We start from the raw sequence: 27,923 nt of genomic DNA, 5'->3' as shown, positions 1-27,923 counted from the left end.
TCATAGAATGCCATATGTAAGTTCTAAACTATCTGTGAATAAAAAAAATTATATGATCTAGAGATTGTTAAAAAAAAATAAAATACAAGATGATGACTGACTTGAGACTAAAATGGCCTCAAAATCAGTACAACATACAGCATTCAAGGTTCATCAATTTTAATAATGCGATACACATAATTTACATACATAAAATTATTTTCTGAAAAATAAGGAACTTTTTTGCCCTCAATACTAGAGGCTGCCCGATACAAAATCAACTGCCTGACCTAGCCATAAAGCTCCATGATAATCAATCAATAGGGGCTGATCAATATAAGCTCCATGAAGTGCCTCAGCTGCAACAATTGAAAAATTTAAGAGCAGCCCAATGGAATCAATCTCATACATCCAGACAAAAAGAGGTATGAAATTCCTTTCTGGTATTTCTAGGATAAATTACTTAAACAACGCAGACAGCAGACAAGGCTTTTTTTCCGCTAGAGCCACATTCTGACTCTTGAAATGAGTAAGCTCACAATTCATTGTATCCATGATTACTTTTCCAAGCACAAATCTGGTTTCACCTAAATCCCCTCTCTTTAGCAGCTCAAAATTAATCTCACGTGTCTCTCTCTTCTCGTCACAAGATGTTATATCCTTTCTGAGGACATCGAAGAGTTCGGCTACATTCTTTCCCATTTTCTCAGAGATAAATACCTGAAATCCAAGATGTTCAAAGTCCTCAGTTGGCTGAATGCTGATTCATATTATTAGTTCAACACACAGAATTGAAGAAAGATCGGAGCATGTTTGATTACCAAAAAGAAAGGAGTTTTTGCATGTAGATGTCTTCAGAACATCTATGAAGGTCAACTTTGGTATTAGAGAGACCATAGACATAGAACACAACAATGGTGTGCATCACCTAGGATGTGCAGGCCCACTACAACATCGTGTGATATACAGATATACATACAAAGATGCATGCAGGCATGCATACATATACACAGAATAGTCATAGCATATGTGCACATGCAGAAACAGAAGGAAAATAAAACTTGATATAACTTTGTTATAAAAATTTATCTGAATTATATTGATATTTAGTTTGAGCTATCCATGCTGTGCATCATTACAGGTCTGTATCATGTCGAGGCACCAAAAATAGTGTATCAAGCTTGTTTATATCCTATCAAGATGACTAGCAAAGAGGTGAACAGTGAGAAGTGGAGCATAAAAAACTACCAGCAGCAGTAGCAGCAATAGTAACAGTAATATCCATACTAACAATAATAGTGATGACCAAGGTTTGCTGTACCGTTACCGGTGGCCGTTCCGACCAGCCGATGGCATGGTACGGTATGGCCCCGTACCAGACCAGCGCGAACCGACGAAGGCAAATGAAACGAACCAGGAGAAGAAAAAGAAAAAAAGAGAGAGAAATAGAGAGAGAGGGGGAAGAGAAAAAGGAGGGGAATTCGTCGGAGACGTCGTCGGATAGCCTCCGGGTGGCAGCCGTGGCCGCCGGATGGCACACTCCACGCGTGCGGTGCCGCAGGCGTAAAACAGGGACGATGCCCTTATTTCACGGCTATTTTTTTTTTAAAAAGCCCAAAATACTTGAAACCGGCAATTGGTTTGTTTAAGTGAAGCCGGCAAACCGATTGCCGGCTTCACTGTTTTGGCTTTTTTCAAAAAAAAATCCAAAGTGAAGCCGGCAGACTGATTGCCGGCTTCACTATTCATTTTCATTTTTAAAAAGGCGATGAACAGGGACTGTCGCCCCCATTCCGCAGCCCTAGCTCTGTCCGTCCGATTTCCGCCATCCGATGGCCACGACGGCTACTCGGCAAACACCGACAACCCTTCCACCGACTGCACGTCCTCCAGTACGTTGCTCCCCCCTCTGAGCTCTCTCTCTTTCTCGCTCTTGTAAAAGCCTTATCGAACGATAATCGAGCCGCGGAAGTCCTTCGGTGGCCGCAGTGGGCCACCGCTGGCCTCCGACGGCTAGAGCTTTCCCTCCCTCTCCTCTCTCTTTCTTTCTCACTTTCCCTCTCTTTCCCTCTCCCTCCTTCGATATACCGGTTTTGCAGGCCGAACCGTGCGGTTCCCCACCAGTCCGATACAGTACAATGTATACCGGTCGGTTCGGGCCGATACGAAATTTCTTGAACTGATGATGATGATGACAACGATAACAGTAAGAATAATAGTAATAGTAATAGTTGTTGCGATAGTATCTACAACTTGGCACCCTTGATCGAGCTCCCATCCATGATCCGCCTACCTCCCATCCATGATCGGGCCACCATTCTCTGTTGCATCATTAGCCACAAAACACACTAAATGTTGTGTAATATTATTTGAGAAGTAATATGATGCACTATTTGAATTCCCAAAGCAGAAATCCATCTCCATGACAGTTCCAGCCATGAGATTTTATATAAAGCTGGCTGTCATTGTTCTCGATCAAGTGCGGAGTCCAGAAAGTTGAGGTCTATCTACCAAGTAAAATTCAAATTGTGGGCCCATGTCCATTGGATTGGGTGGATGCTGCTTAAATTTGACTGTGCACGAAAAGGAAGGATGACAAGAGAGTAATAAGAAGCAAAGCAACAGTGTGCAATGACTAAAGAGTGGTCTAACATAAGACTTCTTATTTTACCAAAGATCTAAGTTTAAGAAGTGATGAAGCAAATCTGAAGTGTAAGAAGACAAAATCAAGGGGAGAGACCAGTTAAAGCAAGATGCTGAAGTATCCAACCGAGGGAAGATCTGATGCCAAATTAAGGAGTTCTCTTAAGTCCAGTCTACTTTGCTACATGAATGGTCATGATGAACATAAGTAAACCCGAGTCAATTCATATAACATGATTCGCTAGTTGTGGATGGCTATGATGGAGTTAATAAAACTCAAAGACTGTGATTACTTCCAGAGATAAATTTATTTGTGCTTTTATGCACACAGACACAAAAGAATACTACAAATTTTTTGCACTTACATTCCAAAAATATCCCTATCCTAAAACAGAAAATTAGTATTAGTAAAAGCGTGCAAGATCCAATACACATAGCTAAACCTATAGCTTGGGATCCAATGATCCATACCGCACAAAGTCACTAACTCTTCTATTACCCAGAGACTTAATGCCACAAAATCCTTACTTATTATGGTTAAGTGTTCCTCACCTCCTTTCCTTATTTGTCTTCACGTCCTTCCAACTATTACAAAAGTCCGTACCTTGCCAAGTTGCTGTCATATGCCTAAAAGCTTATTCGGATTTATTTTTTGGGAGTCACAAGGGAGGCCACATATAACATCTCTCTTTCGGAATATCTTACACATTCCTTAGGCAGAACCATAATCCAACAGAATACATCCTTGGCAACAGTCAATTAACACTTAAATATATTCTACAGAATTCACCTAAGCCAGTGAAGATACGTTTAAGAAGATCCACTAAAGTCAGCACATAAGTGGAAGTCCAACATAAATCTCTAGGCTCTTGGGTCCAATCAAATTCATAACTCACATCCATATGCAAGCATCTTCCCTCCAGACTACAGACCTAATCCCTACTGCAAAAAGCTAACCTCTTGCAGAATTTCTCACTTTTAGCAATCCAGTGGACTCTACCCACATGCAAATAACTACTGCCTTGCAGAATCCTCTCATTTTTAGCAATCCATTGGAGTCTACAACCCAAATACAATTATAAGATTTGCTCTCAACCTGTAAAATGAATCGTAAGAATGGAATCGATTGGGTTTTCTTAGTAATTATGCAACAACAATTAGTGCTTGTTGAAGCCCTACCCATCTTCTGAACATGCATCAAATAGGTTCAATTATTTTGATTGAATAAGAAACAATACAGAGCCCTGCTCAATCACCATGTAAGTTACTCATGCCAAATTGCCACTTGCTTGCTCCATCATGATTCAACCATTCCATCGTGTGTCGCCAACCCCTGAGAAAGCACCAATACCCTCATGTGCATTGGTTTAATGAACTAACAGGGTGACTGAGGGAATTTTTATAGCAACAATTCCATTGAAGATTCACTCACCAAAATACTGTAAAGGAAATCACCTACAAACTGCTGAAGACATCATGATGTATCAATAGCTAATCATTACTGGAGGGTTATAACTTCCAAATTAATTTGCAGAAAATCAATCTTTATTCAAATATAGTGTTTGCATTAGAATATGAGAAGTCAAGAATTGAAATTTCACCATTTTCGGTCTTGAATGCCACGGGCCTATGTCACTGTGTCTGTTATTCTGTTATGTTTGAGCAACTATTTAAAAAAAAAAGTATTCATACTTTTGTTCCTTATGTTTTATTTGTATTCTCTATTTTAATGTTGTTACTTCATTAATCAGTACTTCTATTGGATAAACATCCATAAGCATGTATGCTACAACTAGTGATTCTGTATGTATCCCAATCAAAGCAAAATGTTGAACAAAGAAAATGATGGATTCCCAATTCTTTAAACAAAGATGGAACATTCCAGCAATGGGTGACAGGACAATAATATATTTAACAAGATGTCGGATGCAAAAGGATAATACTATAAATTACCAACACCACCCGGTAGAGAATGCATGTTATGAAGGATCACACCAAATTAATATATATTTATAGATAAACACAATGACATATAAAATACTTGAATGCATATGGAAAGATCACATTAGTGCATTCAGAAACAAAACTCACATGGACAAGATTTTTCAAAAGAACATAGAGCAGCATGATCATCTATACTTACCAGTCCCAAACATGGCAAAAACTCCGGATATCTGGTCAATGATTGCTGAAGAACATCTATTCTGGTTAAAGCATCCACAGAAGATTTAATCAATGATGCTAGACAATAGGTTTCTTCCATGAGTAGCTCATCTGATTTGGATTCAGAAGGTTCTAGAATTTCAGGAACAAACTGATCATGACCTTTAACATTTTGTCTTGCAAACTCCGTGGCTTTACTCCACGTTCCGTGGTACAAGATAGAGGAGAGTGTCCAAACTACTAAAGCATCTTGAGGATGTTCTACTAGTGCCAGGTGAAATGCCAACAATCCTAGCCTGGTTCCAATGTGTGATTCATCAATGAAAGATCTCGAAGCATTAAATCATAAGTGCTGGCGATATGAAAAATACAACTGCATATCAACAGCTTACTGTAATCATTGTCTTATTAATCTATAAAAGAATTCCATGACCATATAGCTAAACAACTAAATAGCATGATAAAGGTTAAGTTTTATGAACAGTTACAATTTTTCTAGCTTTTTCTCACGAAGCAAAATGAAATCTGCATCTTGTATATTGTCCTAAAATACAAGAGAACTTTAAAATAGATTTAACAGACAAGGAAAATGTGTGCAGCAAAGTCTCGAACAAGCAAACTGAAAATAAAGAAAATAGTGGTACATGCAAGAAACAAAGCATACTAATACTATGACAGAAAATGAAATACAATTAAAGCAAAGAGGGGGGAAAATGAAACTAGAGCTTAATTGTGCTTTTATAGGTTGACTTAAATAAACAGACTTAAATAAACAAAATAAGTGTGGAACAATAAAATGGAAGGAAGTATCTCCAGGCTTGCCTTCCCTACCCAGCCTCCAGTAGTCCTAAATTGGTATTGGCCAAGCAAGTTAAGTAGTGGCTGACACAGACCTTCAAGAGAAAACCATGTTATGAAGTGTGGAATAATTCTCAATTAACAATGCCTTTTGGAAAAAAAGTATACCTAAACAGAAACCTTAATATCTCCAAAAGAGGTTTGGACCTCTGGATAAGTTGCTGAGGTTCTTGGCTCAGCCATAAAGTGACATGAAGTTATTATGGTCACTGATACATAACAATTAAGTGGCTAACAGAATCTTGAATGAGTTCAATGTAGAGTTTGTTCTGGTTAGGCTATTTATATTGTCTTCTTGACTCAATGGCTGGCATTTGTTCTTTCACTATGCCTGCATGTGTTTGAGGCTTGTTCTGATATTTGGGTGGTTTCATGTATAAAGTAAGTCATCAGAATCCCCGGGTTTGAAACACCCATATTTGATACAAAATGATCTTTTTTTCCAAAGTAAAATGAATGAAGTACTAGATGTTCACTAAAGTAGTGAAAAAAAAAAAAAAGCAACTGAAAGTAAAATACATAACTTAGCAGAAGCACATGCTTATATACTATGAAGTATGAACTCTAATTATTCAATATTAACAACAAGGACCTAAGATTCCCAATCTTGTAACATTATAAAATCTTTAACCTGATCTTAGAGCAATCTAATTATCAAACAGAAACCTAAATTAAATTTTCTTACCATGAAAAACTAAAATATCACATGGCATGCAAATATTATCGATTAATAATTAACCAACTCATTATGAAGCACAAAACCAACTCATCATGAGGCACAAAAGTATCAACCAATATACTTAAACTAAGCAAGAAAACTGACTACTCAATCCATAACAAATAAAACTTAGGTTCTTCTTAATGCTACCTAAGCAAGCCCAATAGAAGCTTTTATGAAGTATAACCATGAATAAAATAAGTTCATGTTTGCAGATCACAGGAGCAAAATTTTTTCAAATTAAGTTTCAAGATATAGCACTTGAAGACATAATAGGATCCACAGATTAAAACACCCATGGTGGTAGCATAGTTGTTCTTATGGTCACTAATGATAAAATGTTTGGAGCAACAACCAAATGTAAAAGCAGAATTGGCATGAACTTTATCCATTCTAGTTCTCAATTCCACCCTACACCCCCCAGGTGCGGGGGTGCGTGGGGGTGCCAAACCAACCAACCAACACATAAAAAAGGTATGTACCATATATATACATTAATGTCACATAATTAGTATTTAGTGAGTTAAAAGTTTCTCACCATAAATAGTAATTAGATGGGCGCTCAGCAGCAAGTAATTTATCAACATTGGAGAATAATTTCTGTAGAACACAAAATCCATAGCATTAGAGAGATTTGACAAGCATATAATTCTTGAGCGCGGATCCTTTGCGGTGCACCGTGCGCACTGTCCATCGTGTTGCGAACGGGTGCAGGGCTATGTGATGCACACTGTGCACGGACGCGTGCAGCCATCCATTGTGCAATGGATGGTGCGTGCGATGCACCGCACGGTGTGGTGCATCACGGGTACCGCAAAGAACCCACGCTCATAATTCTTTGTGATAATAAAGTTGCATAAAAACTCCAATCCAAAAACATAAGACATATATGTTATAAATGTATGTATATATGAACAAGTACATAATGAAGTTGCAACATTGGCGGAAGCGATGCAGTACCCGCACCAGCCAACCACCGGTTCGGCATAGTAACCATACTGACACATGGTAAACCATGGCATGCCTGTCATCAAATTGGCATGCCTACTTTGTTTATTTTTTAATATTTAATGAAATGCAATCAACTATTTTTGATGTTTTGAATTATTTTACTTCTAATTTGATGTTTCTTGATGTCTTTTAATGTTTTATTTGGGTTAAAAGCCTGATTTTATGTTTTTATTGCCCAGCACACCTTAAATGATGCTTCTTGACCCTAAATAGACCATAATTATATCACAAAATGCAATTAAAGTAGCACAAGAAGTATATTTGAGTGAAATATGATACATATAATCAATTAGATGTATTTAAAGTACAACATACATACCGACATCTAAAATCCAATTAAATCAAGTAGCCTTTATGACTTCATGACTCATTATATTCAGAATTACAGGCTTCCACAAAAATTAATTATCTTGAATTCAGGCAATTGATTCACCATGATAATTGTCGCACTCAAAACTTGGCAAAGACTAGCCCTAGGTTGTGACAAAAAGGGTTTGGTGTGCCAGAGCTCCAAGATATCAATTTCTTCCTTAGAGGATTTAGATTTCTCACCTAAATTTTTGGATAACTGTTCGATTTATGGTTATATGTGAATCATTGAATTGTTACTAAACCTACGTTCCAAGCCTTTAATGTGTTATCTTATTCCTAGTCAAATTCTTTGATTTCTAGATTTATTATAAAATGATTTAAATGAATTTATACTTGGTCTTTAAGTGATGATTTGATAATGTTTCATTTAAAAAGTTATTTATTTTCAATATAAAAGAAAAATCTTTGGACCATGGTAAAGTTGCTTACTGCGCCTCACTGCACTTATTAGTCTTTCTAATGTCATTAATGAGGAAGTGGACCTCTTAGACAAGAAGACTCAATAAATGGAGGTTGCCTTTTCAGATCAAGTGAATATTGAAACAAAACCGGAGACATTGTATGTCATTACTTGTTGGTATTCCGAAAGGAATAGTACTACTTGTAAGGGAACATGTCTGAGTTTGTAAGTGGAATTTTGTGACAGATGCAATCCTCTTCATGATTTGTTCAATCTGTAAGTAAGTGGAATATGTCTAAGTATTTGTATTGTAACTCAAATGAGGATACTTCCTTTTTACATGTAATATTTTAAGTAAATAGAAATAGAAATAAAAAAAATTGAAGAAGATTTAAAGTAGCATTATTTTTAAGGGCCTTGCTGGTATTTAGCTTGCTGAGTCAACAACCAACATCTAATTGTGACCAAGGGAACCGACCCACTTAGGCAGCTGATCTAAGTAGGTAAGTCACCTCTTGGGTCCCACTTGCTTAGCCAACATGTCTTGCCTAGGCAAGGTGACTAACTAAGTAAAAAGACAAGAAAAGGAAGGAGAAGGAGAAGAAGGATAAGAAGAGGAGGAGGAATGAATTTGGACAATAAGCTTTAGGGGTTCTGTTAGTTTTAATCTATATGTAGCATTCCCCATGTCTTTTCATTTAAGTTTTTATTTGGTTAGTGTTACTTTTGGATCTCTTAGTCAGTTTTAAGCTTGTGTACTACGAACTTCTAAGCTGCAAGGTCCTTCCCACAATCTATAGTTTCCCTTGTAAGTAACTACAAGACCTTTTTAACTTTGGATTTGATGTGTTTTTGAATCATAATCAGTTTTAAGCTTATGAATGGCTATGAAATTCTATGAAGTATGAAAACCTGGAGTCTAAGTATGATTTTGCATCAGAATTTTGAGAAAATCAATTCATCAAATCCATTTTTGTTAAAGTATTGTTTTGATACCATAAACCACTAGTCGCTCTTTGAAACCTAGCATTTTCTTGAATTTTTGACGCTACAATAGATTTGATCTCTAAAGATGTTCATATTATGATGATTTTGACTTGTCCAGTGGTCCCATGCTACCATGAAATCATGTTCTAGTTTCTATTTGAAACTACGAAATTTCATGAGTCCTCTAATTGATATTTCAGTCTCATGTTTGACTTCATATTCTCTGCTCACTAGAACCTCTTACCACATGTGTTTAATTTTGAAACTTTCTAATAAATGTTTCACCGGATTCTTGTGAGCATTTTCAAAAAATAAAAAAATTAATTTAAAAAAAAAAAACACCAAGATGAGTGGATCCAGAGCCAGGTGGCATATTAGTGGCCTCGCTCGATTCATCAATGACGAACCTCCAATTCTGCAGTATTGTGACCTAATCTGGATTACCAATGGGCAATTTTCTGGGCCCCAATCAGGTGGCATATGAGTGGCCTCACTCAATATTGATGAGGAACAACTACCTAGGTGATACATGGACCCTTGGCCAAGTGTTATGAGCGGACCTCAAAGATAAAGGGTGGCCTCACATCAGCAGCAAGGATGATAAGTGACCTCATTTGAATCATAGATAAGGGTATAAGTGCTTTGCTCACATTAGCAATGAGGAAATGAGTGGCCTCAACATCTATGGAATAAGTGAACCTTGTAGGAAAATGTCACAATATCTGAAAATTCAGAATAAAATGCCAAATATGATTTTACCATTTTATCATTCCCTTTCTTATTAGATGATTTGGATTTCTCACATCAATTTTTGGATAATTGCTCGATTTTTGATCATACATGAATCATTGAACTCTTATTAAACGTACGTTCTGAGCCTTTAATGTTATTTTATTCCTTGTCAATTTCTTTAATTCCAAATTTATTATAAAATGCTTTAAATGAATTTATACTCGGTCTTTAAGTAATAATTTGATAATGTTTCATTTAAAAATTTATTTATTTCAATAGAAAAAATCTTTGGATCATATGCTTGCTGCACTTCACTGCACTAATTAATCTTTTCAGTCTCATAAATACGGAAGTGGACCTTCTAGAGAAGAAGACTCAATAAGTGGAGGTTAGCTTTTCGAATCAAGTGAATATCAGAACAAAACTGGAAATGTAGTATTTCATTTCTTTTGATATTCCGAAAGGAACAGTACTGCTTGTAAGGGAATACGTCTGGGTTTGTAAGTGGAATTTTTGTGACAGATGCAATCTTCTTCATGATTTGTTCAAAGTTCAAACATAAGCTATTTTTGATGATGATTTAAATTTTTATGTTAGATTCATTTGGCTATGGTGGCCACAAGTCTCAGATTTCGAGCAGTTCAAATTTGTGGTCTTCACACTCAATATCCAAATGCTGTGGATCTATCATGAAACATTTTAAGTTGTAAGAGAATTTTGCAATTTTCCCAAAAAGAAAGGTATAATAGCTTTTAATATATCCTTAAATTTTTCAAGTGTTAGGTTGCCATCAACTTTTGGACTTGAGCTAGTCTGCACTCTGTCTAGGCACTAATCTTCTTGAATTTACCAAACACTTGATTGAAATTTGTTCAAGCCACAACCATTGAGTTCTTTCGCAAAAAAGCCCATGCTCTATTTGAAGAAATAATTGAAGAAGCTTTCAATGTCATAAAGCAAGGCAAGTTTTCAACGGTTGTACAGCAAACATTCAAGAACTCTTGTTTAAGAATGTCCATATAACAAATTCTAGCAGTAGCAACAGCAGATACATAAAAAGAATTTACAGTAAGAATTACCCATTGTTTCTACAGAGCATTATAATGATTCAACAAAGTAGAATAGTCACTGATATAGCAGAGAAATCCATAGGTTGATGGGGTCCTACTTCCACTGGACTAGGAATAAAATGCATCTATCAGTGTTAGGATTTACACCTAGATCACACCCACCTGTGACAAAGGATCCTTGAAGAACAAGAATAAAGGATTTACCAATCCTAGTTCAACTCCCCTAGTTTTTATCATACTTGGACAACAAACTCAAATGACCTAAGTTAAAGCACCAACTATAACAAACATAACTTGGTTTGCCTGCTTAATACTACTATTACTACAAGAACCAAATCTTTTTCTTCAGTAAGCGAAGAGATTTAAAGCATAAATCAACTTATGATCTGGTTATAGATTGTTTTTGATTGTCAGACATTAACATAACGCAAAAGACAACATTATTGCTATGGTTCATATTATAAGCCAGAAGATCTACAGGTTTAGCATTGAATCATTCAACTCATGGCAAGTCAAATATAATTTAGACATGAATAATTCAGTTTGATAATATGTCCCAGGACACAGCATCTTACCATCAGCATAACAGAGCTTTCATCAGATTGCTGCTTGGTTTGATCAGCCAGATATGCTGCCTGAAGCCCAAACAAATTTTCAATACAACTGAAAATGTTATAGACAAATTGCAACACTGAGTAAATTTTGATGTAACTGCATTTCCACTCACATGAAAGGGAAGCAAGATTTCAAGAAGTTTGAACTTCTGAAGTAAACGAATTGAGGACTCAGCAGCCCCATATGCCAGCATAAAATTCAATTCCATCAGCAACCTTGCCTAAAGAAAAAAAAGGCTGATATGTGTTAAAGAAACCATGTAAAGGTGATAAATAAGAGGAGTATCCTTTGGCCAATTACTAATCCTTCTGCAAGTACCTTGTCCAGTGTTATGATGTGAGAAGAATAAGCTTGTATAGCATCTGCAGTCTCCTTTGAAAATCGCAAACCAAGACGAGCAGCAATTCTCAAACCACGCAAAATTCTTGCTGTCATTGATAGAAGTTGTCAGCTTTCCTAATAAAAATAAGTTTAGCCCTTATCTCAAGTTGTGAATATTAATAAGAATGAAAAATTTGCAATTACACAAGACTAGAACATACCACAGTCCTCTTTAAATGATAAATGAGCTGGAATTACAGTGCACACCTGATCATACAGGTATACAAACAAAACAAGATACCAATCTTATTCCAAAAAAATGAATTTGAAAGCCTTAATATAGCTTCTACATGCCTATTAACAATACAATAGATAATGAAGAATCACCTTAGATGTCCTTATATCCTTTATTCCACCAACATAATCATAGATGGTACAGTCAAAGGGGTCAAAAAATAAACTGTCAAAAAAAAAAATCAACATCATAACAAATCAATTTTGCAGTCAATAGAAAACTGTAAACTATGGCTATCAGATAACCATCCATCAGAGTTAAATTAGGAAAAAAAAATTAGTATGTAAAACACATCTGGTGGAACACTTTTTCAACAGAAACTAAAGCAAAATTACACAAATTACCTATTAATTGTGAAATCTCTTTCCATGCAATTTTTCCAGCGAACAAAGTCCTTCTCAGCACAACTATTGGGTACTCTTCTTTCTTTGACATTTTTCTGTCTCGCGTCAAAGCTGGAAACCTAGCGCAGCAAGAATCCAACTGGCAACTAAATAAGGTTCTAAAACACAAAAATAATAAAGTTTGTCAATGTTAGAAGATGCACAAACCTCAATAATGGATCCTAGAATATGAACCTGGCATATTGGGAAACGACGCCCTATAATTCTACATTTATGGAATTGCCTCGTAATCTGTGCAAGAAAAGGTAATGCTTGAACTCAAATTTAAAAGAAAAAAAGAATTAACATATTACATCAAAACCTCTTGATGCATCTCCAAAGAAGCCAAGGGCTTGGAAAACCTGTTCAAGACTAGCGGTGGTAATCACATCAAAATCTTTTGGTGTTCTTTTCAAGAGCAAGTCCCTCACACACCCACCAACAAGATAGGATTCAAATCCTGCATGCAACATACCTCATTAATAGTTTATTCCTCATCTGCATGCACAGATGTACTCAATATAGTAATCATGGATGTGCAAAGAATACTAATTTCAGTACCAAATTATTTTTCATTTTGTCTTACTTTATAGCAGGTTGACCCGTTCCTAACACCCTCAAAGCCGTTCTATGTTTACTGTGAATAAGCACATTCCACATCCTGCCCATCCTATATCCAAAGTTCCAAAAAGATTTCTATCTAATTTTGAGGGGATACACTCTTTTTTCTCAATAAAAACTGAATGATAAAGGAAGCATCTCATGGTTCGTTTGGTTGGGCTATATCAAATTATGGGATAATCTGAGATTTCTGGGAATCATTTATTTGGAAAAATGATTGCAAGAAAAAATAAATTTTACCATATTTGATTGGTACAAAAATTACTCCAGAAAATGTTACTGAAAAAAGATTACTATATTTGGTTGGAGGTAATCTTGCCGGTAATACTGCCAAATTTCCAATAATGCCATTGAATAAACATTTTTCTCATTTCATTTGTTAGCCATTTATGGCCCACTTACATAAATGATGTCAATGTTGGCCATTCGAATATTGAAATATATTTACATGAGTTAATAAATAATTTTAAATTAATTATACATATATTAAAAAATATATATCTCATTATAAATAAATTTTATCATGCTTTGGTATATAAATAAATATATTAATTACTAATAAATCCAATTCTAGATTTATTGATATTATTAATTAAATATATTATTATTTATATATTAATATATTATTATTTATTAATTACAAATGTTTGATAGAATTGTCACCACTTATTTATTAATAATTAATTATATTAGTATATTTATGATGAATTAGTATAATATTAATATATATTAATTAATATTAATTATATAGCATGATTAAAACAATATTGATATGATACAAATGAGGTCAATTCAGTCAAGAAATGATAATTTCAGATTACCTCCACTTGGTAATCTAATGTCTATGTTATTTGTTTTAACTCCTCTATTAGGAAAATAGGTATGGTACCCACCATTTATTTTACCATCTATCTCATCCACTTTTCATATCAAATATAGTAATCATACTGGGACCGTTTTCCCCTTGCTAAATTACGCCCAACCAAACGAGCATTTGAAGAAATTAAATGCCATGACTGGACTTAAGTAATGATATAGCTGCATCACCTTGACCTCAACCAAGGAGCTCTCTGCTCGGATCTTGGACATGCTCGAGCTCGGCATCGGTCTAGGCCGACCTGATGTCCTCAGCTGATTTGGCCACTTGGGTTGACTCAAGCTCCTCGATCCTGACCGATCCGACCATCTCGGCCACCCTCACCTCCTCGGGCAACGCCAAGGAATTCAGACCAAATTGGCAATTGCTAATTTTGGAAAGCAACCATATCCCCAGATCGCCATGAGCTAGATAAGGCATCGGTAACCATACAGGAAAAGGCTGATGCAACAGTTAGGCTATAGCTTGTCAGCTTCATATCCAAGATGCGGAGCAAGATCTCCACCCATGCAATTCGCGCGAACCTTCTAGTAATGACCGCCTCCCTCCACAAAAAAGGCTACTACTCTATAAATAGAGGGGAGCAGGGGACGCCAGGTAAGTCTCGAGTCCACACCCAAAAAAATCACTCTTTCTTCCGGTCACTCTCCTTCTATTTTCCAATAGTCCACTGACTTGAGCGTCGGAGGATCTCCACTGGAAACACTTCCGATCAAGGACTTCTGTTTGCAGGGCCAACTCCAATTTGTCCAAATCGTCTTTCACCTCGGCCACCAGCTACCAGCCGACCTCAACCTCAGGTCGGATTTGGGCAGCAACAGATTGGCGCGTTGGAGGAAGGGTCTACTGCTGCAACTTGGGAGAGAGATCTATCCTGATCACCATGAGATCAAGAAAAAAAGCATCAAATGCTTCAAGCTGATCCAACGATGCTCTACCAGAACCCACGATGCCCAATAATGCTGAAGTGCCGCCTCTACCCTAGCAGGCACCAACGGTGACTTAAGAATAATTCAACGTACTCGTTTTGCAAGTACAAACCCTAACCGCTGCAATGCAGGGGATGCAGCAAATGGCTCCCACTCAACCATCCCCCCACGCACCACAACAAGCTCTGATTCAGCCTCCAGATTGGCAATCTCCCTCTCGCAACTCATGATAGGGGCAACCCAGCCGCCATGGCCACCTCGAGAGCCCTAATCGCGATCACCGCAAGTGCTCGCCACCCTCGAGGTTCGAGAAAGACTAGTTCGGGTTGCTCCTCACCTCAGCACTCAGATCATCAAACCATCCGAGATGCCAAAGCAGACCAGAGATGCCAAAAGATGCACTGATGACTCAAGGTGCTGCAAGATCGAACTCAACCCCATAACGGTGATTCAATGCTAAGCCGTCGTTCACCAAGAAAATCACGGACAAGCTAGTCCCACCTTGATCAAGACGCCGCAACTGGAGCCTTACGACGGAACCACCGACCCCATTGACCATCTAGAGAGTGCTGAGTTTCAATTCTCTATAGGGCTTTCCCCTCAATTCTCTGGAAAGCAGTCCGATATTGGTACTCGAGCCTTCAGCCAGGCTCAATTGACTCCTTCAAACAACCCCATGGGGTGTTCACAGCACACTTCGTGAGTAGCTGGAGACAGCGGGGCGATTCTAATTCACTCATCAACATCAAGTATAGGGAAGGCGAGTCCCTCCAAGACTATGTGAACCGCTTCAATGCAGCCACTTTGGAGGTCCAAAAGATCTGGACCAGTCAATTGCCATATTCGCTCTCAAAGGCAAACTTCGCAAGAACCAAATCCCCTTCTCCCTGGAGAAAACATACCCGTAGGACTTTGCCAAAATGCTGGTTCGGGCGGAAAAGTATGCAAATGTTGAGGAGGCCACGGAGCAACATAAGAAGTTGCCAGGCACGAAACTCCCTGAGAAGAAGGGAAGCTGTGAAGATAAGAGGATCGAGCCAAGGCACGAAGTGGGAGGAGGTCATGCAAGTCGAGAACTCCTCGTAACAATCGATCCAAAACACCACCTTAGAATCGTCGATCCTGAACACCACCTCGAAAGTATAGGATCTACACTCTCAATGCACCTCGAGCCCAAATACTCATGGAGATAGAGGGCCAAACAATTTGCCACCATCTAGGAGGATGCCGACCCTGACCTACAGGCGCAATGCAAAAAAGTATTGCCAGTATCACCCCGACCACGGCCATGACATAGAGGATTGCATGCAACTACAAGACAAGATCGAGGCACTCATCAAATAAGGGCAGCTCCGACGATATGTGGATGGATGACCGAACCAGAATGATGCTCAAGCCGAGCCTCAACAACCCGAAAGAAACCCAAAAAATGGACCTTCGGCAGACATCATCAACACCATCTTTGGGAGGCAAGTCGATAATTCGGATAGAAGCCATAACAAATCCAAGGAGGACACTTCAAAGGGACAAAAGATGGAGGGTGTGGTTGCCTTCTTTAGTGTCAACCTCCAAGGAATACAATCCCCGCATGATGATGTGGTTATAATGTCCTTAAATAGTTGCAAACTATGATGTACGTCGAGTTCCGATTGATAATGAAAATTCCATAGATGTCTTATTTTACGATGCCTCCTTAAGAATATGGTTGTCCCAAGACAGGCTAGGAAGACTTGACTCACCCTTTATTAGCTTTTCTAGAACTACTGTCCCCATATTAAGGGTCATCACCTTACCTATGATCATAGGCCAAGCACTACAGCAGTCAACCGTTCAACTCAGTTTTCTGGTCGGGAAGGTCCCATCAGTCTACAACGCTATACTGGGCTGATCAGGGTTGAACACACTCCGAGCCATAGTATCCACCTATCATTTGTTGATAAGGTTTCCAATGCAAAACGGGATCGAGAAGGTATAAAAAGACCAAGCATTGGCGAGACAGTACTACATGGCTAACCTGCAAAGGAAGTACTCCTCAAAACCCCTGCACATCGAAGGATTGGACATTCGGGATGAACTGACAAAGTAGTAGGGGAAGCCGGTTAAAGACTTCCTCCCAATACCATTGGAGGAAGCTGACCCAACCAGGAAAGTTTAGGTTGGTTCGCACCTGGATGGAGCAACCTGGCATCGTCTTGCATCATTTCTTTGATCGAATGTCTTTATCTAGTCAGCTTCAGGTATGCTAAGTATAGACCCCGACGTCACGATGCATTGGTTGAATATGGACCGAGAGCATCGATCGATTAGATAGAAGAAAAGGAGCTTCGCCTCGGAGTGGCAAAAGGCAATCAAAGATGAAGTGGACAAACTCTCAAAGGCCAGCTTCATTCGAGAGGTTAGCTATCCCGAATGGCTGGCGAACGTGGTCCTCATCAAAAAGGCCAATGAAAAATGGTGTGTTTGTATCGATAGACTGCATCACCTTGCCCTCGACCAGAGAGCTCTCGACTCGAATCTTGGACGTGCTTAGGCTCAACCTAGGTCTGGGCCGACTTGATATCCTCGGCCGACCTGGCCACTTCGACCAACCCGAGCTCCTCGGTCCTGGCCGACCCGACCATCTCACCGACCTCATCACCTTAACCGACACCGAAGAGTGTAGATCAAATTGGTCGATTGCTGATTTTAGGAAGCAACCGTATCCCCTCGACTACAGTGAGCCAGATAAGGCATCCATAACTGCACAAAAAAAGGCTAGTCGATATTTAGGCTACAACTTGCCCACTCTACATCTATCTCCATCTGTGCAATTTGCGCGAACCTTCCAACAACAGCCACCTCCCTCCGCGAGAAAAGCCACTACTCTATAAATAGAGAGAAGCAAGGGATCCTAAGTCTCGAGTCCACACCCAAAAAAATCACCTTCCTATCTCTCTCCTTCTATTCTCCAATAGTCCACTGACTTAAGCGTCGGAGGATCCTCAGTGGAAACACTTCCAGTCAAGGACTTCTGTTTGCAGGGGCCAACTCCAGTTATCCAAGGCATCTTTCACCTCGACCACCAGCCACCCAACCGACCTCAACCTCAGTTCGGATTTCGACACCAGCAAGTAACATCACCAAGCTTCTATTCCAAATGAACCCAATTAAAGGAACACCAACACCTCAACAATATCAAAGCTCAAATCTAATAGATCAATTTTCATTTTAGTAATTCCTTGAAACTATGATTTATTTTCAATTTTTTATATTTATTCTTTTTTTATCACAAATATTAACTCCTTAGATTTTTCACAAAATAAAAGAATAACTTTTATTCCTATACAAAAAGAATAAATCAAATATTAATAAAACAAGCAAGGTTTTATGTCTCCGTAAGGCATCGTCCCATCCTCATTTTTATGAGAAAACAAGACTAGGATGGGGTCAGAACTATGAGACACATCCATGCAAAGAGAGAAGAAGAAAGAGGAAAAAAAAGAAAAGAAGATGAAAAGAGGGAAAAATTGAAAGGAAAGAACAAGAGGAAAAAAATGAAAGAAAGAAAGGGAGAAGGAAAAGAAAAGAAGAGAGAACAAAAAAAAAGGAAGAAAGGAAAGAGAAAGAATAAGAAAAAAGAAAACAGAAAACAGAAAGAAATGGATAAGAAAAGAAAGAAAAAGGAAAGAAAAGAAAAGAATGTCGAAGAAAAAGAAAGAAAAGAAGTGAAAAAAGAAAAAAAAAATAAAAGAAGGGGAGAGAAATAGAGGATATCTATCGGAATGCATGACCAGATGGGATAGCGAGGCATCCCATCCCATGGAGATACCAAAACACCTCATCCAACAAGATATAAAATCTTAGAAACAAGAACCAATTTTAGTCAGATTTCAGCTCATTTATCCAACAATTAGTGACAAATAATAAAGGATGGCATCTTCATAAACTTGCACCTATGAGCTCCTCAATTTAGGACATTAGTAAATGTGACTATTTTCAAAAAGGTACAATCCACAAGATTCTTTTGGACTGTTCCTTGCTTTTTACTTCATAGGACTGGTAATTTTTTATAACATGTTTCTAAACTGTGTGGTTAACCAGACATCAATGTATTAGTTGCCTTGCACACCACACACATTCGTTGTACCACAACGATACTTGGTCCACGCTGGCATAGAGAGATATGCAAGTCTATAACAAGATTCACAAACAACAAACTAAGATAGACTGCTTCAATCATTTGTAATGTAGACGACATTATAATTGCCAGTGCTAGCATATAAAAAATATCAAATAATTAAAAATGGTTTTCAATTAATCTAAAAAAGTAGGGTATTAATCATCCTTGATGACCATCATGATTGTTGTTTTGGAGGAGCATTGTAAACTTTCAAGTAATTTGCATGCAAGCTAATATTAGACAACCTATTTAAATAATAGCAACACAAATTAACTCAAGATTCTTAATTAACATCATATAGAAACACAAAACTATGTTTAATGTTCTATCGTACTGCCCCATATCGCCCAATACGGGGCATACCATAGCTTATTACTAGGAAACCGATACGAGACTCAGCAGCAAGTCGATACAAGCCCTATACCACCCTGTACTGAGGCATATCGAGGTGTATTGAGTTGAACCGATCCTAACCGAAGTGTATCGAGAAAGAAATTGAGAAAAATTATTAGAGAGATATTTTAATACAGAATGAGTACCGTACTATACCGATAAGGTATTGACACGATACCCAGTACCAAGATTGTGAACCCTGATGTTTACATATTAGCAGCACATTGCATAAACAATCAGCCTTACAAGAAAGGCCTAAATTGCATTTTAAAAGCATCTTAGTTACTCAAATTATAGTTCAAACAAGGTATGATGACCCAAAAAAGTTGCAGTTCTCCAACCTGAAAATAACATGCAAGCAATGATGTCAAAGGTGCCAAAAGGCACGCCTCAAGCGCTCAGGCGAGGCGCCAGAAGGGGTCATCGCCCCTTGATGCTTCAGACGATGCTCCTTCACTCAAGCACATGCCTTTGGCGCCTTTTAGGACCTTTCTCAGTGAGGCGAGTCACTTGCCTTTGACGCCTCAATGAACTGTACGGTTATTTTTTTTTAATGGCTGAAAAGTATAAAAAACCTAAAAGGATCAAATTCAGCTCCTAATATTGAAGAGATAGAGGCTGATTCAGATGAGACAGAAGAAGATGTTGAAGGATATAAATCCATTGAAGGAGGAGAAGATGAAAGTGATGACAACTATGGAAGTGAAACTGAATCTGATGATTTCATTGACGAACTTTAGGCTTTAGGATTGTTTATCTTTTTTTGTTTCATTTATATGATTCCACTTTAGGGTTGTTTATGTTTTCTGTTTTATTTATGAGACTCTATTGATGAACTTTAGAGCTATTATGTTTTCTGTTTCATTCATGAACTTAAAGCTGCCTATGGCTTATTATCATATATTTTATCTTGAACTAGTTCGGTATTTTACTGTTTTATATATGTTTTATACTTAAATTGTTAATTATATGGTAATTCATGTTACAATAGTTATCTCTAGTTGTTATTTATTTATATATCATATTTTCTATTTTTTTTTTCAATTTTAATGCCTTACTTCACTCGAGCGAGCGCTTTTCCAGCACTTCTCGCCTCAAGGCGCTAGAACCCCCCAAGCGTCTTACGGGTACTTTTCGCCTTTGACTACCTTGCATGCAAGCTGGAACTCTACAAGCACAAAGTTTTACTTCTAGCAGGTTAAAGTTAGTAATAATGTTGTTAGCAAATTTTTAAAAGAGTGACTTGTGCTTTGAGTTCTAAGTCCGTTGATTAGTAATTAACAGATATATGGTTTTGATGTTTCAAATAGTACTAGGGATTTACAATAAAACTAGTTTGAGTTATGATAAACAGATAAATTTAATATAGTGCTATGCAACTTTTGGTGGCATCCACTTCATTAGGGTGATTAATTCAAGGCCTTTAAGAAAACTTCATGGTGATATGCAGCTGGTGTTCATTAACAAGACTCCTCTTCCATTAATCCTTAATGTCTATTCTCTTAATTTTATGAAATGCAAGGATAAAAAATGTTACATTAAAGTACCTTGTTGTTTCTAGTTTCAAAGGGATTCTACCTCAGAAAAATAAATCTCTACAACTACTTCCATAATACAAGGCAATTCTAGGATAATGAAAGGGTGTGTATGTATGTATGTATCTATGTATCTGTTTGTATGGGTGCATGTGTGTCTATGTATGTGTGTGTATGTTGTGTGTGTGTGTGAACTTATGTACATATGTGCATATGTATGAATGTGCACATGTACGTGTGTATGTGTATGTATGTGTGTGTGTGTGCATGTGTGTATGTCTATTTGTATGTGCATGTGTGTATGTATATGTATGTATGTGTGTATGCATACATGCATGTACATATGCATGTATATGTGTATGAATGCATTTATTTGTGTGTATGTATGTGCATATATACGTGTGCATTTATTTGTGTATGTGTGTATATGTGTATGTATGTATATGAATGTATCTTTATGTGTGTCTGTGTATGTATGAATGTATTTATGTATATGCATGTGTATGTATGTATGTATATGTGTATGAGTATGTTTGTCTGTGTATGTATATGTGTACATATATATATGTGTATGTGCATATACATGCACATATGTATGTGTGTATGTATGTACGTATTTGTGTATGTATGCAAGGTTTTAAATCCCATGGGAGAAGATGTCCCAGTTTCTCCATGCAATGGGACGCCCTACTATCCCATCCCATCCCATCCAGCAGCAATCCCGATCTCTCGCCTTCCTTTTTCCTTTCTTTCTTTTTTCTCTTTTTTTCTTTCTTTTCTTATTTTCTTTCTTTTCTTCTACATTCTTTCTTTCCTTTCCTTTATTCCTCTTTCTTCTTCTCTCCCTATGTGGATGGGTTTTGGAGTTTCGAACCCATCCCGGTCCTGTTTCCTCATGAAAATGGAATAGAATGATTAGGGGGCTTCATTTTTTTTCTTTTTTTTCATCTTTCCTTCCTTTCCTTTATTCCTCTTTCTTCTTCTCTCCCCATGTGGATGGGTTTCAGAGTTCCGATCCCATTTTCTCATGGAAACGAGATGCGATGATCAGGATGCCCCCCTTCCCACAAGGATGCAAAACTTTGTTCATATGTATGTGTGTATGCGTGAATGTATGCATGTATAGATGGGTGTGTATGTATGTATGTAGTATGTGTGTGTATGTGTCTATGTATGAATGGATGTATTTATGTATGTGTATGTATGTATGTATGCGTGCATGCATGCACGTGTCTGTATGTTTATGTATGTATATATGTGTGTGTATATGTATGCATGTACATATGTGCACACGCGCCTTGTGTGTGTGTGTGTACATATGTACATATGTATGTACAATTGTATGGCAAATTCAGCTTTTTTTTTTCCGTACAAGCATAATAACAGATGCAATTATCTTCTCAATATTCAGGCCGAGAGATATAAAAAGTTGAGGCATCCATACATGTATGTATGTGTTTAAGTGTGTAATATATGTACCTATGTATGCATGCATGTATATATGTATATATATGTACATATTTATGCAAGTGTTCATGTATTTATATGTACATATGTAAGTGTGTATGCTTGTGTGCACGTGTGTCTGCTTGCATCTGTGGCCAATTTGGTTTTTTTCCTGCAAATGTAATAACTTATGCAGTTATCTTCTCAGTCTTCAGGCTAACAGATATAGAAGGTTGAGGTAGTGTCGCATGATTTGCTTTTACGGCATATAAACTACTTGGGTCGAAAATGCAATGCTTTTCAACATTATAAATTTAATATCACTTTCATGGGTAAATGATTTCAGCAGTTTTGAAAATATGACAGCAAACAAATAATGAAGAAACATACATGATCATGGAGTTAAATTTTAGACAGACATGACAAGCTTGTTCCATTGTTTTAGATTTAGTTTTATAGAACCTACATCGACATTGATTCTAATATGATCCTTAGTCCTCAAAATTGACATATCCTAGTATCATTTCTCCTGATTCAGCATTATAAAGCAAAAGCAAAAATGACAGGATAAGCAAAATAGCAATGAATAACATCATTTTAAAATACAGATCCTTGGACATTCAAAGTGCTAGTAAATCCAACTTAAAAGATTTAAAAAATGTAGGTCTGCATAAGTGAATCTTAAAGAGATGCAAATTCACCTCTACTTCGAAGTATTCTCAGAACCAGCAATGTAGAAGAGGATATTAATGACTTTCTAATACCAACAGTCCTTGAATCCACAGTCCTCCAAGTTGAGGGATCAAAGAGACCTAATTCCATAGAAAAAAAGGATAATATATTAATTAACTAAAAAATAAGCTGAGGACAATGATTATACGATCTGAATTTTAATTAATGAGAAGTGTTCTCCATCATTTCTTACCAGCTAATCAAATTCCTGTTTTCCTGATTTCCAAATTCTGCCCCTAAAATACCTTCTTCTTATGTGTAACAGAATAATTAAGTATCTTCTCAGAAACAATCTTTTAATTTTCTTAAAATTACTTATATAGGCTTCTTGATAAGTCGGAATCTGATCAGATAAGGGGCACCAAACCTGATCTGAAATATGGAAAGCCTGACACAATCTGATCGGATGAGAGATCAGGGCTGATTCAAATCTGACCTGAATTATGAAAGTCCCAGAAAAGTCCATTTCACTCACTCAGCGTTTATGAGAAAAAGCAATCCAAAGACTGCCCAGGTGTCCAATCTAAAACACTACCAAACTCAAAGAATTTCCAGCACTCCTCCCTGATCATTTTAAGCCCTATACGGTTCAACCATTAGATAAAGATCTAAGGTTGGACCTTAAATAAAAGCATAAAGGTTAAATAAATATAAGCTCACCTCATATTAATATAAAAGTCTTGTTGCATTGGATTATTATCCACCAAATCGACCCAAGCTCAAGTATGGTCTGGTTATTCAGCCGGGTCATTCAGATTGGGTATTAATCAAATTGTCAAGTTAAAATTATTGCCCATCCAAACTAACTGTGTTGGGTTCAAAATAGACCCAATCCAGACAAGCCTAATCTTATGGGCTTCTCAGTGTCATGCTTTCTAGTGTATGAACAACTCTCCTCGGTTTCCTACTAAGAGTACATCAGTAGGATGGCCTCAATGGCTGCCACCACACAAGCAGCTTATAGAAGTGGGGGCACCTATTTGTAGTGGTTCATTGCCTACAGGGCCATGTTAGGCTCATCTGCTGATGTTGCAACAAGATAGGCACTTGGTTTCGCATATTCCAGTGCATTACCACTATTGAGATGCCCAAGAGCACGCCCTTGGCTCCATATCAAAAAAATCACACCACAGCCTCCCACAAACCGAGCTTGCTGCAGAAGAGCCTTGGTATCTAAGAACCAGGCAGACACCACAGACCTTGAATGTTACCCATCAAAGAGTACATGATAATGGAAATGAGGAAGGTAGCATCATGTGCCATAATCATCAAGAAGATAGCACTGAGTGACATAGGTAAGTACTAGCTGGTCAATCTAATAAAGTTTTCAATGCACTAACTCCCATGGGCATTGGGAGCTCAAGAACCAAGAGTGTCAAGTGTGACTCTTCCTATGCCATCTTTAAGAGAATATCTGAGTGTTCACTAAGGATTAGGACAAACTTATAAGAGAGAACCGAGTACAAGCCAAGAGGATCTGGGATTATTTGGTGTGAGAAGGGCTTGAAAGTAAGTATTGCTTCATCCATACATTTTATTACAGGGAGCAACAATGCTGATGGCGGCTTTAATGGGAAGGTTGAAGGCTAAGGAGAGGAGAAGAGGCGACATCAGGACCAACAACAGTGCCCAACATGGCAGATCGGTTAGAGGCGAAGTTGAAGTTGTCTAGTATGTGCACGGGCTAGTGAGAGAAAGAAGAGTGGGTGAGGGAAGAAGCTCCCTTTGCCAAATATTTTGATCATAGGAAACCTTAATATTTTGTGTTCACTCAAGAGGTTATACAGTGGATGATGCAAGAATAGTCCAATTAAAGTAATCATTCATATGATGCAATATAAACATTTGCGGTGATATTTCTTGTATCATTTACAACCCTATAACCCTTGACCAACTTCAAAACACTAAATATTCTGATGAACAGATATTAACAAAAAAGACTCCCTTCCCCTTACCCACCCTTCCCCTTAGTTGTCCAATCAACATGCCAAACAGCTTCACCTTCTTTTCCTATCATATCTGCACCACATCAAGAACCTTTATCAAGCTGATTATTACCACTTATTCCTAGCATGTAGCATTTCCAACAGTGACTTCACCAACACCATCATAACCCACGACATCTAGTAAGTAATATGACCTCTTAAGCCTGCCCTTTGCCTGACCCCAACCAACTTCTGTGATGTCCTCCACCTTCAGGCAGTTTTTCATGAACAGTTCCCATCATTCAGTGAATAACTAGCTATTTTTCCAAGCTGTTACATGCATTCAAGTATAGGTGTCACATGCAAGTTTGTGTCTCAGAGATGGATTCATCCTATCCCCAAAATTTTAAGTTATGAGGACATGACCAAAAAGGATCTTAAAGTAGGTATGAGCCAGCAGAAACATTGGGCTTGGACATATATCAAGACATACCAATTGCACGGAGGCATAGACAGCAAAACAATCAAGGCAAACAACATTACCATTCAATATGGCATCGATGCCATAAATTTGCATGGCTATTTGTTATAAGAATATTGGTTATTTGAGACAACAAGAGAATTACGACACTAAGTTGACATTACGCAAACATTTTGGTGATAACTCAACTCAACTAAGCCTTAATCCTAGATTGGTTGGGTCGGCTGCATGAATCCTTTTCTTCTATTCCGATCACACAAATATTATGGTGACAAAGAAGAGAAAGGGGAGAGCCCACTAAAACAAATAAATTTCAGAATAAAAATTATATAGATTTTTGCTGCTATCCTTCCTTCTACAATTGAAAGGAATCAATAGGACCACACCACATTATCAATATAATTGTTTCTAGTTTTTTTACATGTTACTCTTATAAATATCTACAAATGTAATTATACCCTTACAAATTTGCTATTTACGTGTATACCCTCATTATTATTTCTTTTTGAGTGTCTACCTTTATAAATAGTGGAAACTACATGAATACCCTTGCCTTGCTAATTTTCTATTTATGTGCACATCTTTACAGACTATTTCTTTTTTGTCTATACCCCTATAAATTATTTCTTTCTACCAGTATAACCTTCACTCAATAAGGGAAGACATACCAAAAGAAATAATTTGCAAGGATATAATAGATGTAAGTAGTAAATTTGTGAGGGCATACATAAGGCCCAGCCCCATGGATTGTCAAACCTACCCGAACAGGGCTATTCTACTTATACCAACCATACCAAAGCCAACATGGGATAGTTCAGCCTCTCAGATCAGTTCAACAACTCAACCCATAAAAACCCTCCCCCAACCTGTCATTCGGCTTTGAAAATCATCCTGAAGGTTCGCAGTCACTTGTACACCCCTTTGAAAACCCTCTCAAGATAGCTTGCCCTTGCCAACAAACCCCAGCACTCCCAAGTAAGTCCCCCCATCTCCCCCCCCTCCCTCCCTCCCTTTTGAAGGTTTCATTTGAGGGTTTCCCTCTCTCTCCCCCTATGTCCAATCAACTCTCCTCCCCAAATTCCGGCACCCCCCCCCCCCCCCCCACCTCTCTCTCTCTCTGTCTCTCAATGCTAAGCTTAAGCTTAGGCTTGCTTGACTCTGCTGGTCCTTTACATGCTGAAATATGGGTTGCCTCTTTTAAGACTGCTAAGTTTGAGCTAGGATTTCTTAGATTTTATGATGCTTGGATAATATGGTTCACATTCCAAAGCCAGCACTCTGATGTTATCAACAAACACAATAAGAATAGTTTTAGCTTGATATATCAACAGAGGAGAATAGTCGGGATATTTATTTGAGTCATGAAGGTATCTTTATGAGAATTTTCCAGTGGATTTATTCCATGAGGCAATCTGAAAGGATGACAGAGCAACATCCATAAGAGTTCAAAAAGCAAGCAAGTAGCAATAGGCTACCAAGCAGAGACTAATGATATATTGGCACTAGAGTATCCAGTTGTCAATGAATATAAGTTGGATAACAAACCGCACATTAGAAGGAAGCTCAAAGCGAACTTCCCAGACCAAGATTATAAGCTAATTTTTCGGAACGGATCAAAGAAACAAACGATGCACCAATGTGATGCATCCGGGCAAGGTAGATGATGTAGATATTAGCTTCTAAACAACTGCTGATCTCCAACCAATCCAACAAAGATCCCCAATCTAAGAACTAATTAAATCAATATTAATTAAAATCAAAGCTTTCTTTTCCAATCACATAACTCTTCCGAGGACTAACAGCTAAAGAAGAAATCAAAGCGAGTTCTCTCATCCTTCACTTTTGGCGCGAAAAAAAAATTGATACAAGAATTCAAGAAAGAGTACCTAGTTTTAGCGGAGACTTCGAATCAGTGTCTCGAATAGAATTTCTCAGGCTTTCCCCCACGAAGGTGTGCTTCCACCTCTATAAAAAAAATAAATGAATGAAATTATTATTTAAGAAAAAAAAAGGGGGCGAAAAGATCTCAGAGATGTTCGAAGAAATTCCACAGAGGGATACAACGAGAAGGGAGGAGGAGAGAACCTGGAGTTCGAAGACTAGGGTTTGTAGGCGAGAAAAGGAGGAGGAGAGAGAGGGGAGGAGACGGCTTCTCGAGAGATGGCCATTGGCGCAGGAGAGGGTCATCGTCGAAAGAGCCGGAGCTGCGACGCAGGTTCCATGCGCGAACAAAACCAAAGGAGGTGATCATTCGTTGGCGCGCGAGGCCGCGGGGTGG

The 27,923-nt window shown here is 37.9% G+C and overlaps 1 protein-coding gene across 2 annotated transcripts; it reads right to left on the bottom strand.

Annotated features, from left to right (window-relative positions):
- LOC105042652 (uncharacterized) lies at positions 1-27,923 on the bottom strand. Of its 2 annotated transcripts, none has more exons than XM_010919938.4 (14): positions 27,731-27,923; positions 27,532-27,610; positions 23,209-23,319; positions 12,910-13,007; positions 12,716-12,799; positions 12,509-12,627; positions 12,257-12,329; positions 12,091-12,136; positions 11,867-11,976; positions 11,661-11,768; positions 11,509-11,568; positions 6,900-6,961; positions 4,766-5,081; positions 1-699 (listed from the first exon to the last, which is right to left on the bottom strand). In XM_010919938.4, the coding sequence occupies exons 1-14, from the start codon at positions 27,830-27,832 to the stop codon at positions 439-441; spliced, it is 1,629 nt and encodes a 542-aa protein (XP_010918240.1). In that variant the 5' UTR covers positions 27,833-27,923; the 3' UTR covers positions 1-438. The 2 variants fall into 2 exon arrangements, with proteins under 2 accessions (XP_010918240.1, XP_073112910.1); XM_073256809.1 differs by lacking the exon at positions 1-699 and adding an exon at positions 819-842.

This window comes from Elaeis guineensis, chromosome 4 (assembly GCF_000442705.2).
Source record: "Elaeis guineensis isolate ETL-2024a chromosome 4, EG11, whole genome shotgun sequence".
Classification (NCBI taxonomy): Eukaryota; Viridiplantae; Streptophyta; class Magnoliopsida; order Arecales; family Arecaceae; genus Elaeis; species Elaeis guineensis.
Note: the sequence above shows the minus strand (reverse complement) of the source record. Positions and strands in the feature narration are given on the sequence as shown.